At 38.5% G+C, this 12,093-nt stretch overlaps 2 protein-coding genes and 1 non-coding gene across 3 annotated transcripts in view; all 3 read left to right on the top strand.

The window, feature by feature from the left end:
• The window catches only part of LOC129799683 (protein unc-80 homolog), a 31,973-nt gene extending 25,096 nt beyond the window's left edge, over nucleotides 1-6,877 (top strand). The window contains exons 23-29 of the mRNA XM_055843814.1: nucleotides 2,204-2,419; nucleotides 2,496-2,802; nucleotides 2,868-3,172; nucleotides 3,231-3,875; nucleotides 4,035-4,183; nucleotides 4,244-5,721; nucleotides 5,918-6,877. Of these exons, the coding sequence (XP_055699789.1) occupies nucleotides 2,204-2,419; nucleotides 2,496-2,802; nucleotides 2,868-3,172; nucleotides 3,231-3,875; nucleotides 4,035-4,183; nucleotides 4,244-5,721; nucleotides 5,918-6,753 (3,936 nt within the window). The 3' untranslated portion in view covers nucleotides 6,754-6,877. The remainder of the gene's footprint in view (nucleotides 1-2,203; nucleotides 2,420-2,495; nucleotides 2,803-2,867; nucleotides 3,173-3,230; nucleotides 3,876-4,034; nucleotides 4,184-4,243; nucleotides 5,722-5,917) is intronic.
• Trnay-gua (transfer RNA tyrosine (anticodon GUA)) lies at nucleotides 3,897-3,993 on the top strand. Its single transcript has 2 exons — nucleotides 3,897-3,933; nucleotides 3,958-3,993. It is a non-coding gene; the product is annotated as a tRNA-Tyr (tRNA).
• A 3,959-nt stretch (nucleotides 6,878-10,836) lies between the features above and the next one.
• On the top strand, nucleotides 10,837-12,093 carry LOC129799680 (max-like protein X). Its single transcript, XM_055843809.1, has 3 exons — nucleotides 10,837-11,137; nucleotides 11,225-11,616; nucleotides 11,681-12,093. Exons 1-3 carry the CDS (start codon nucleotides 10,993-10,995, stop codon nucleotides 11,867-11,869), a joined length of 726 nt encoding a protein of 241 aa, XP_055699784.1. The 5' UTR covers nucleotides 10,837-10,992; the 3' UTR covers nucleotides 11,870-12,093.

Here is a 12,093-nt window from a genome sequence, read left to right as displayed (position 1 = left end):
TAATAGGTTTAAGTGATTTAAGCCTTAAAAGGAAGTTAAATATTTGATTTTGGAATTTAATATAATTGAAGACTTTCTAATTTCTATTCTGTGTTATGACTTCATATCACAAGGTTTCCTCAAAGTTTGAATATGCAAAATTCAAATTTAATAAAGTTTGATATTTCTACTTTAGAAGTTTAAAAAAATAAGCGCTTTGAAATTAAATGTGTTACAAGATTTTTCTCAGACTCAAGAAAAATAACTCTCACCGATTAATTTCTAAATTCTTTTACCAATAAAATAGTCTTACTGTCCAGCCTTTTAACATAATAAATTAATCATCTTTAACTAACAAAAACAATGATAAGTTACGTAATAAGTATTTTAATAATGAAATTGTGCCTTTTAGGGTTTTAAAAGAATTTTCCATCTTAAAATACGGTATTTTTTTTTTAAATATTAACTTTAAATTAAAAATCATTAGTTTATAGAGGTTATTTGTTTTTCAGAATTATGTTCTATTAGGTTTTGTGAAACTTAAAGCCTTCACGCATTTTTTTTCAGTTAAAGTATAATTTACTTTTAAGAAAATATATCAACCTATCGGGCCTATCAAATGGTAAAAATAAATCTCTTACTTTATTTAAAATAGGAATTTTTTAATCTTATTTCTTTCATTTAGGCAAAGATGATATAAAATTCATTTATTTATTTTTTTTAATTTGATACATTACATTTTTTATGCCCTTAAGCCCAAAAGCAAGAATCAAAACAACGAAAATTTCTAACGATCTCGAATATCTCTTTAAAATAAAACTAATTGTAAAAAAGTTTAAAAAAAAGAATAATCATTAATAAAATTAACATAAATTATTTTTATTTCAATCTTAAATAATTAACATTTTTTAGGCTTTCTTGATCTGAAAACTGATAGAGTTCTAGAAAAAATTATATGAAATAATTTTCGAAAAATTGAAAAAAAAATATTTTTGTAATGAGCATTCTTGCAGATATTCTTTTAGAAAAAAATTGAATGTTTAAATCTATTATAGGGGAACAATGCTAAATTTTGGACATGCTGTATTATTAGCAATATTGTTTTTTGGTTTGAAGTGTCATACTCTTAATACAAATTCAAAAGTTTTCTTACTTTCTTTTTTGGGTAGAATATCAAATATTTATAGTGAATAAAATTATGACTATTTTTTTGTACAATATCGGACACAAAGTTTCCCAAATTATCTTGTTTTTCTTTAACCCTAAGACTTTTGTCGCATTATATTGTTCGTAGAAGCTATATGCTTTTTTCTTCATTGGCATTATGAAATAATGCCCTAGAATATGAAAAAAAGATCTAATAACTTGTGGATTTTTGAAAATAAGAAAAAGTGTCCAATATTTCATGCTGTCCGAAATTTGGTACAGTTCCTCTTATATGTTTTCCCAATAATTTTACATTGTTAATTAGCTATTGTGAAAATAAAAATAAATGGTCAGTGAAAATAAAAATTGATTAAATAATAAAATATTGGCAAGCGCAAAATTAAGAAGTGAATCTAAACGGTCTGAAAAACCATTTTTTTTTCAAAACCAAAATGGATTTTTTTGCTGACAATTTTGAACTATTTACTGATTTGAATTTTTACTTACAATTTTGCTATTTTTCTGACCAAAACTGTTTTTCGTTTGTAAAATTAAATGAATAAAGAACTTTAATATCTTTAATTCAAGGTAGGGGGAAGTGGGGCACCTTTGAAATTGAAATTTTTCTTCTATGTTTAAATGGAACTGAGCCATATCATAATGTAATTTAGCTTCTCAATCTGTTTGTGCAGCTAAGTTATATCACGATAAGGCTCAATTGTATTTAAAAATAGGTGAAAAATCCCAATTTCAAAGGTACCCCACTTTCAAAGGTGCCCCAATTCCCCCTACAGCAGTAGCATGGTATAATCCGCATAATCTAATCTGGATTTTTAATAGAGAATCAGAGTAAAATTCCATTTCTGAGTGAATTTAAATTTAATTGTAATTTTATAACGAAATTTAAGAAGTTAAAACCTGAAAAGGACATACACAAAATTGTTGCATGTCCTTACAACGAACATAAAAGTATTATAAGGATTATAAGAAAGGGTGTTGTAAAATGGTCTGAGCGCCAATTGAATGGACATGAGCAACAGGTGAATAAATTATCTCTCAATTTGTGACCTTTCAACAGGTGATTTGGGTATGCCTCGTGGAGGACTCTGCCCTCTTCCTTCGCTACGTCCTTGAGAGACTGACTCGTGACCGTCAGGATCAGATGTTTAAACTTTTGCGGCATCTGATTCGATTCGTTCCGCGACTTCCGCAACAAGCGGCCTTTGCCCTCTATAACTACATCATTGGCTACGTCATGTTCTACGTACGCTCGTCCCATGAGTACAGTCAACAGGTGGGTCCTGATACTCCTTCATTGATTGCAATTTCAGGCTCTCTAGGGCACAAGATTAATTTCTCTTTTTCTTCAGCTCGTTGGATCTGCACTATCGATTTTGTGGATGGTTGTTCATAGCGTCCATGGAATTATGTTTAAGGATCTCAAGCAGATCCTGAGGAAGGAACAGTGTGATGCATCGATTCTTCTTACAGCCAATGTTCCATCTGCTAAGAAAATTGTTGTCCATGGACCTGAAGATAAGGATGAAGGTGGAATCCCTTCGCAATTTCCCGTTCAGGAAGACACACAATTTTGCCAACTTCTTCGTGAATCTCTGGATTTCTTTGGGATTGAGGAGAAGAATCACTCTTACCATTTTCTTATTGACTACAGATCGCGTAAGGCTTTTTTTTTTGTTTTGATTTTCAAAGTTTAAGAAGGTAATTTAATTTTTTTAATGCAGATCAAATACTCAATCCCAATTGGTACGTCAGGGATTTGTACTTCTTCAAGAGATCACAATATCCTCAACTCAGGCTGGTTGAGATGAAGCCTGAGGAGGCTTTCTATGCCTTGCAGAAGCAGGAGCTTATGAGGAAATTTGTGGAAATTGGAAAAGTCCATTTGACTTGGGCTATTCTCAAGAATGTCGATATGGTGGTTCAGAGGGTGGTTTTTCTCCATGAAGAACTCATGAAACTGCCCTCATTTCCACGGAAGGCTCTCGAAGTGGACCTGGATTTGCATCAAGGTGGAGAATTGGGGAAAGTGAGTTAATTTTGGGTGAATTTAAAGAAGCAAAGTAATAATTCTGGATTTGTTCCAGGAACTCCTGGGATTGGATGTTCTGCACAAGTTCATGTGGGTTCGTTTGATTGCTCGAATGTTTGAGGCCATGGCTGGGAATTTTGCCTATTCAGCTGACATTCAACTCTTCCTGAATGTTCTATCAGGAGCTGCAATCCTTCATTCTGAAGATTCTTGCATAATGCGCTACGTTACAGCTACTTTTATCAACGCTGCATTCCATTTTAAGAATATCTTCTCGACAAATGGCTATTTTATGATAATGCCGACGCTCCTTCAGGTTTATTCGCTGCACCAGACCAATAAACTCGTCACCACGACCATTGAATATGCCGTTAAGCAATTCTACTTGCTGAATCGCAAACCCTTCATCCTGCAGATGTTCGGATCCGTGTCTGCAATCCTGGATACCGATGAGGATGGTATCTATGGGGAAGCTCACAAAGTCCAGTCGAGTTGCTTGTTCAATTTGCTCCTGAGTCTGGAGACTCCATCGCCAGATCCCCTCAATATTGCTGAACTGGTGAAGGAACCGAAACCTCTTAAAGCAATAGATTTCTGCTATCACGATGAGGATGAGATGGTTACAGTTCTGGATTGCATAACTTTATGCGTTATGGTCGTTTCATACTCAGCAGAGAGTACCCGAGGCTATCAGATGCTTGTGAGTATACATTCAGACATGCCTTCGATAGCTCAGTTGGCAGAGCGGTGGACTGTAGAATGGCTGTAAAAGCAATGTAGAAATCCATAGGTCGCTGGTTCAAATCCGGCTCGAAGGAAACATTTTTTTTCTTTTTTTTACATTTTTTTACCACTTTAGATTATCCTGGAAGCCATCCTACCATGCTATATGCAACAGATTCAGTCCCCAAGCTATGTCCCACTCGAGGGGAAGTCAGAGAGAGATATCATCCTGCAGCTTGCAATTGCCATCCGGACCATGGTTCACAATTGCGAAGGGCTTTCTAAGTAAAGAAAATCACTCCTGTAGTGAATTCCTCAAATGATGAATACCCCCTTTTTTCCCAGGAGCTACAATGGCCCCTACCGCAATAGTCCTGAACACAAAGGATCCAGCCAGAGGAACTGCAGTCGCGGTCCTCCATGCTCTCCTGGGCTGGACTTTGAGGATGAATCCCATTCAAAGTACGTCAGTGATGTGGGGAGGATGAAGATAATGGACACAGCTGAAGATTCAGAACTCATCAGGGCAGAGTATCGTCGCCCAAGAGATGTTCTTTTGTCTGTTGTAGGGGAATTTATCAGTCGTGCCACGACTCGTCTCCAGGAGCTGTCCAAAAAGCAAGGAGCAGACACAAAGCCCGTTGATCTGCTAGATGTAAAGTGTCATGTACGCCTGGCAGATATAGCCCACTCCCTACTCAAGGTCTCTCCCTATGATCCCGAATCCATGGCTTGTCGTGGCCTCCAGCGGTATATGCAGTGTGTCCTCCCACGAGCAGAATGGGCAGATGATGCAATGCGTCCAGCTCTTGTGACCATACTCAGACGTCTGGACAAGGTCTTTATGAAGATCTCGAAAAAACCTTCAATTCGCAGGAATACGGACTGGGAAGCAGCTTCGGGACTCCTCAAGGGTATCCATGAGACTGTCCTGAGGTATCCCTATGTTCTGCACTGGCAGCATGTTAAAGTCCTCTTCAACACCGTACAGAATCTCATTGTCAATGATCCTGGTCAGTCACCTGAAGGAGTTTCCAGTGCTGGAGCTGCTGTTATGTCTCAGAATCCTCCGCCATTCTTCTGCTCCACTGTTGTACGCCTCATCACCCTGCAGGTGGTTAGTCCTGTGGATTGTTTTACCCTAGAACACATCTGCGGAGGATCAGCTGAATTTCCCACGCAGGAAAAGGCCGAAGGACATCTTATCCATCTAATCATGCCACTGTGTCTCAAAGCCTGCAGCGGAAGGGATCTGGGAGAACTCAAGCAGCATGATATCTCTTTCCTGGTCACAGCAATACTCAATGCCATGAGTCCACCAGCCGGAAGGTCAGCTCAAGCAACAACCCAAAGCAATCGGGTTGTTGGCGATCTCCGAGCAAGCTCTCTAACTTTCACAGGAAGTCGAGAAGCCAAGAGACCAGCACGAATTTCTGGATCTCTCTACCAAGCTGCCTTCCTGGCACTCAGAATTCTCTGCATCTCCTTTGAGCAACGTCTGGCCAATGAATGGCCCCGCATTGTGCGAGTTATGAGGGATCTGGGAAGGCGCAATGAAGCTGCACCGGAACTCTGGAGCTTCCTGCAGTTTGTGGTCAATCACCGAACTCCACTCTACATTGTCCTCATGCCTTTCATCCTCCACAAAATTGCCCAGCCGCCAATTGGTGACCATGAGCGTCATATGCAGTTTATGATTCGGGAAAGGATGCGCGGAATGCCCCAGCCAGGTGGAGTCAAATCCCGCGGTGCTCTGCTTCTGGAACTGGCCAGGGAACTCAAGGATCTTAGGGATGAACTGGAAGAGCGACGCTACGGAAGTGGTGAGAAAAATACGCAGGGTTGGAGTCAATTTCAATGTCTTATGCTTTCAGTAGGAAATGGTCAGACATTTTTTTTATGCTTTTTTTGATATTGCTAAACTTATCAAAATTAATCCGTCTGACCAGAATTGGCATTACAGTTCTCAAAAGGTAGAAAAGAATTCTTGACTGTATTATGGCTTGATTTATCCAACAGATCGAGATATTCCGGAACCATCGCGCCGGGATGTGGTTCCTTCGACACTCCCTCCAGTCTCTGAAGTACCCAAACACGCACAAAGACCATCCCTCATCTCCCTTCTTACTGGAGCTGGTCCGCATATTGCCTCTCAGATGGCTACTCATCATGAGAGAACGGCTACTCCCAGTGATTCCTTGTCCCAGCACACCCTCCATCCACCCCGGGAATCCCTTTCGAGCAGCTCGACAACCAATAGAGAACCGGGAGTGAGTGATAGTCACAGTGGCGAGGTGACTACCCCGACTCCCAGTCTCGCAGCAACTGCTGGAGGCTCCTCAACTGTCATTGTCGGTTCCACGGGTTCTGTTCCCCACCTGTCCCATTCTATGTCCTTGCAGCAATCCATGAAAGCTCAGCAAACTCCCCGGCTTCGTTTTGTGTCCTCCGTAGAGTTCAGACACTCCTCCGGAGAGACTTCCACTACCCCCCTATCCCCAGAGAGTCCAGTTGAGGACAGTTCTGGGGAGATTCAGCGTCATCGACTGCAGAGATCCAAGGCACAGAGTCGTAAGACCTTCCGCATCAAGCGCGGGAGGCAAAATCAGGCAGATGTGCCCAGTTTAGCTCCGGAACCCGTAGAAGTTCCACCACCGAAACCAGTGGCAGATTTGTCTTGGGATTCTGTCTCTCAGACATCCTCCACTTCTGGTTACAGAGACAACTGCAGCCTCCAGACGGGATTTCTCTCGCCCGATGGCTCTCTGGCCAGTGCCCCACCCATTGGAAGGTCCTCATCCCAGCACTCACTGCTGATGCTCTTTGAGGCTCAGGATGAGGACACGTTGATTTAAGTGGATTTAAAGGGAAATCATGTTAACATTCCAGATTAATAGTTAGGTTTGTAGGATGAACTTTGATTGGATTTGATAGAAAGGAAATTTTAGAGAGAAATCTAATGAAGATGTTCAATGTTAATCGTGAGAATTTATCGATGTTAATTAATCTGTGGCCAAATTTATAATCCATAAGATAAAGGAACTTGTTATTGTTAATCGTCGTAGAGATTAGTAAGTGTTACAGTTTTTATAGTCATTTAAATTTTTTCAATTGGGAAATTTCCTCTTTTGTCCAAGAGAGGTCTTCCTGAATGGTTAGGTTATGTTAAACATAACCTACATACCATAACCTCTAATACAGGATTAAAATAATTTATATAATGCAGATCATCATCATCATTTTCAACCGCATATCCCTATTGGGGTCACGGGTTTAGAACATCTAGGTTAGCAGGCCACACCTGCCAATCCTCCGCCGCTTCAGAAAGGTGTTCATGGTCAATCTCAAGGCTATCTTGAATTTGATTCAGCCACCTTGCCCTAGGTCTGCCCCGAGGTCGACGCCTCCTCCTCACAATATGCAGATCTATGTTTAAATATTCGAAAAATTAAATAAAATGCACACTTTACTGGTGAAATAAAACCATTTATAAGTATTTTAAAATTTCAAAACTAACCTAAAATCTATAAATAACCTCATTTGATTATTAATTATTTAAAAGAAATTAGAATTTTATAAATCAAAAAGGAAAGTATTATTTTTTCTCATATAAGGGTAGGATTGTGAATTATAATCCCTGTCTTTGTTCCCAAAAAGATTATTGGTTAACTAAAGTGGATTCGAACCCCAGACACTTGCATCATAAAGTGAATACTCTTAACCCGTTGAGTAAAGTAATTCCGGAAATATACTGAGATTTTATAAAGAAAAATCTTATTTTCAACCAAAATTGTAAAAACTTCAAGGTTATGAGACTGCGATTCTTTAAATAATCTCAGCTAACTTTAGAAAATAAATCTAACACAGTCGAGAATTTTTAAATTTAAATATATACCTAGCCATGCAAATTGGTAAATAAGTCTTATGAATAAATCCTAATAAGCCTTAGTCCCTAATCCTAATCCCTAATCCCAATCCTTAATCTTGAAACATAAGCCCTTATGAATATAACCTCAAATTGACAACTTAACCTAATTAACTTGTCACAGGTTTTCTTCAATGCAAAAAGATTTAAAAGCCAGCGATTTAAACGACACGTGTCTACAGTAGCGTACCTAACGGGGTGCGGGAGCGGCGGCCCGCCTAGGGCGGGAGTCTCTAGGGGCGCCGATGTTCCTTTTTTTAGACAACTGAGCCCTGACCCTTTTTTTGCCATGTTGAAGTAAAAAAGATTTTAATAAAATAGACTCCGAGTCTTTCTGGAGTGCCCTTCTAGTTCTTACAATGCCTTTTGTCCTTATAATCTACCAAAATTTGCGTTAACACTTTTAATTTCCTCAGAGGCATTCTTGGGCGCTCCTTTAGTTCTTAAAATGCATTTTGTCCTTATCTAAATTTCGCGCCGAAGTAGAGAAAAAGATTTTTTAATTTCCTCACTTCTGGAGCATCCAATTGTTCTAAAAGCTTTTTTGAAGTTCATAAAGCTTTCAAAATGCATTTTGCCCTTATATTTTTGCATGATTTTATGTTGAAGTAAAAGGAAACACTTTAAATTCCTTCAGATGCTTTTTGGGGGCACCTAATTTCTCGCAGAGCTTTGTTGACGCTCCTTTTGCTCCTAAAATGCATTTTGTCCTCATTATTCTTTCAAGATTTCGAAGTGAAATAAAAAAAATACTTTAGAATATTAAATAAATATTGTGGTGAAAATACGCACAGCTAAGTATAAGATGGTTCAAATTGTGCATAAAACTCGTACATCTCAGATATTTTGCATAAAATCTGCATAGCTGAAGCATAAAACGGTTTATATTGTGCTGAAAACGCGCACAACTGTTAAACATAAAACGATTAAGATTAAGAAAACTGTTAAAAATTTGGATTCAATTTTGTTTGAGCTATGCAAGACTTATGCTCAATTTTATCCATTTTATTCTTCAGCTGTGCTCGGCTGTACCGGTTTTGACGAGCACCATCTGTTTTACGAAGTCTAACTGCTGTGACTGTGCATGTTTTCAGCGTTTTCAGCACAATCTTAACCATTTCATGCTTAAACTGTGCGTGTGCGTGCATGTTTTCAAAAGATCTTAATCAAAATACCATTCTTCAAAATTTTGATTTTTACTATTGATCAACATTAAGTTACTACATTCTTTGAAAAGGACAGCTTCCACTTTTGCGTTTAACTTTTATTAAAAATAATTAAAATTTCATTGCATTTTCAAAATTAAATGAAACCTGTTAAACTCAAAATTAAACGTTTAATTTTTCAAGGAATATAGTTCTCAATGATACTGATAAACAGTAAAAAAAATTAAAATGTTTAAGAATGGGGCGAATGGGGTTTTTCAGAAAAAACTATTTTTACAATTTTCAAAAAAAGGTTTAAAGACTATTACAAAAAAACCTAAACATATAATCCAAAATCGAGTAAATAGTTTTAAACAGAATAAAATTACCTTTAAAATAAAAAAAAGAGCAAGTAAAAAAAATCTTGACCTATTCTCGAGATAGAGAACTTCAAAATTTTCATTAAAACTCACAAGTGAGAAATGAAGCACGAGACGCCATATTTGACACCTTTTATCTGGGCCAGGAATTTGCTTATGGCAAAATGGAATAAATGTGTATATACTGAATGTATACAAAGATTAATAATTTTAGACAATACATAAAAGTTTTAAATTAAAGACAGGAACAAATAATATACCCTGCCCCTCCGCTCGAACAATTTTTACTGTGGTAAGGGCGCCTTCGCGTACAACCGCACCCCCCGCATAAGTGTCTAGGTCTAGATACGCCACTGCGTGTCTAATCTTTCTAATTTACCGCCTGAGAGGCCTTACCCGCCTCGGCATTTTCTTATTTGTTTATTAGGTTAATTTAAAAAACTTAGGTTATGTCAAACCTAACCTGAGAATATAAAAAAAGTGAAATAAATTTTATTGCCTCTGAAACACAAAATATAATGGCAATTTACAATATTTCTATTCTGGGTTTTGACTCGGGTTTTGATGTTAAATTTTCTAAAAAAAATTCGAATTATGCTCTTTTCATGGTTAGACTAAACATAACCTTAAAATTTAAGAGATTATACTGAAACCCAACCATAAAATTCTGCAGAAAAAAATTGTTTTATTTTAGTTTAAAATCCAACATAACTCAATGAAGGCATCTCTTGGACAAATGAGAAAATTTCCAGCAAATTAATTATTTTAAAAATGAAATCTTTCCCACGAACTCTTCCCATCAAATAAAATCGTTGCCAAATCATATTAATCACAACATGCAGAGTTCCCCACGAATAATTACCTTGAAAACAATCCTTCCGATTTAAGTACTTTAAGTATTTTTTGAATATTATTTTGAGGAAAATTGTTCCGTGAACGTTGTTGCCAATCATTGTCAGGAAGAATAAAACCGATAAAACCAGAAATATAGCTTCGGAAGATAATTGTTGAAAACCCACTCTAGTGAATGTTATCAATGTTGTACACGATAAAAATAGTCTGATCCGGATGTGATAGTTCGTTGTTAGCTTTTTTTCTCTCAATAAAGATGAAAAAGTTATGAGAAATTGTTCTTGTTCACTTTCATTTTTGCTGGGTCTTTTTTGGAGGGAAATATGCGAAATCGTAAAAATGGCGCGCTTTTTGATGAAACATTGCGGTTTGTTGTGAAACATCACGTGGGTGAAACATGAAACATTGCATCTGGCAACCCTTTGACAGTTTGTTTTTGTGAAAGAGCAACTAATCTTACGGTTAGTGGGATTCTCAAGAAGCTCATTGCATTGCAATTTGGGAAAATTGCATAAATTTCCTATTTAATTGAAATGTTGAAGGATAAAATTGCAATGAAATCGCAGGAGGAAAGTCAATACATTTTATTTGAGCCTTAGAGCCTGATTTTTCTGCAATATTTCCTTGGTAGGAATGTCTAAATATCTCGCGAAGATTGCAATAGCTGTGAAAAGGTGACAGCTCCGGTGACCTTGGAACATTTTGGGCAGGAAAAGTCAGAAAATGCGTTCTTCGTGAAAAGTCTCAATTGAAGTCATTCCGTGAGTGTTTTGGACGCCTGGACCGTGGACAATGGCTGAGGGGAGCAAGAGTGATGTGGTGGACATGAAGGCGGAACCATCCAGTCCGAGTGAGAAGCACTTTCAGTTGCAGCACCATTCCCGATGCAGCAGTTCCGGGAGCATCCACACTCCCAATTCCTCGGCTCACAACACTGGCAAGTGTCTCGGGGTGGGGTAGGGATGTGTGTTGGGGGGATGAGGGCATGACATTCTAGAGGGCAAACCTCTTTTCCCATTTGAAGATGATGACGAAGACAGTGACACGAACAGGAGTAACAGTTCCCTGAGCTACAAGGAGAGACGCAGGGAGGCTCACACCCAAGCCGAACAGAAGCGTCGAGATGCCATCAAGAAGGGCTATGACACTCTCCAGGAACTCGTGCCAACTTGCCAGCAGCAGAACGATGCTTCCGGATACAAGTTGAGCAAGGCAGCTGTGCTCCAGAAATCCATCGATTACATCAGCTACCTCCATCAGAAGAAGAAGAAGCAGGAGGAGGAGCGAGTGGCACTGCAAAAGGACGTTATTGGGTTGAGGATCATCCAGAGTGGCTACGAACAGATGCTGCAGAATCAGCAAGCATCTCCCGGACGCACAGAAGCTCGTATCAGCGAGGACATCAAGTTCCAAGTGGTTCGTCTCCCTCCTCCCTTTGCCCTTTCCCACAGATTAACAATGTCCCCTTTCCTTCCCGCAGTTTCAGGCCATCATGGACGAGATGTTCCAATCCTTCGATACAATCTCCATGAATGACTTCACAGAACTCACCACGGGAGTGATTCCCTGGCTTGAGGAGAACTGCAAGCCACATCTGCTGCGTGATGTAGTGTCCAGGACCCTGAGGAACGTGGCGTCCAACTTACAGAATTCTGCCATGGAAATGTAGACTTGTGTCACGTCGTGTGAGTAAGCACTAGTCGGAAGGACAAATTTCGACCCATTAAGTCAAGGTACGCGTTTTTATTATTTTTTTTTATTGTTTTGTTGGGATTTATAAAAATGTAGAAAACCGTAAAGGTGTAAATTTTAGACAATTTAGACTAGATGGAGATGTAAGGAATGTGCGAAAATTTGCATTTTAAAGACAAATAAACAAGAGAAAAAATATAA

Source organism: Phlebotomus papatasi, chromosome 1, assembly GCF_024763615.1.
Source record: "Phlebotomus papatasi isolate M1 chromosome 1, Ppap_2.1, whole genome shotgun sequence".
Taxonomy (NCBI): domain Eukaryota; kingdom Metazoa; phylum Arthropoda; class Insecta; order Diptera; family Psychodidae; genus Phlebotomus; species Phlebotomus papatasi.
This window is presented reverse-complemented; position numbering and strand designations above follow the sequence as displayed.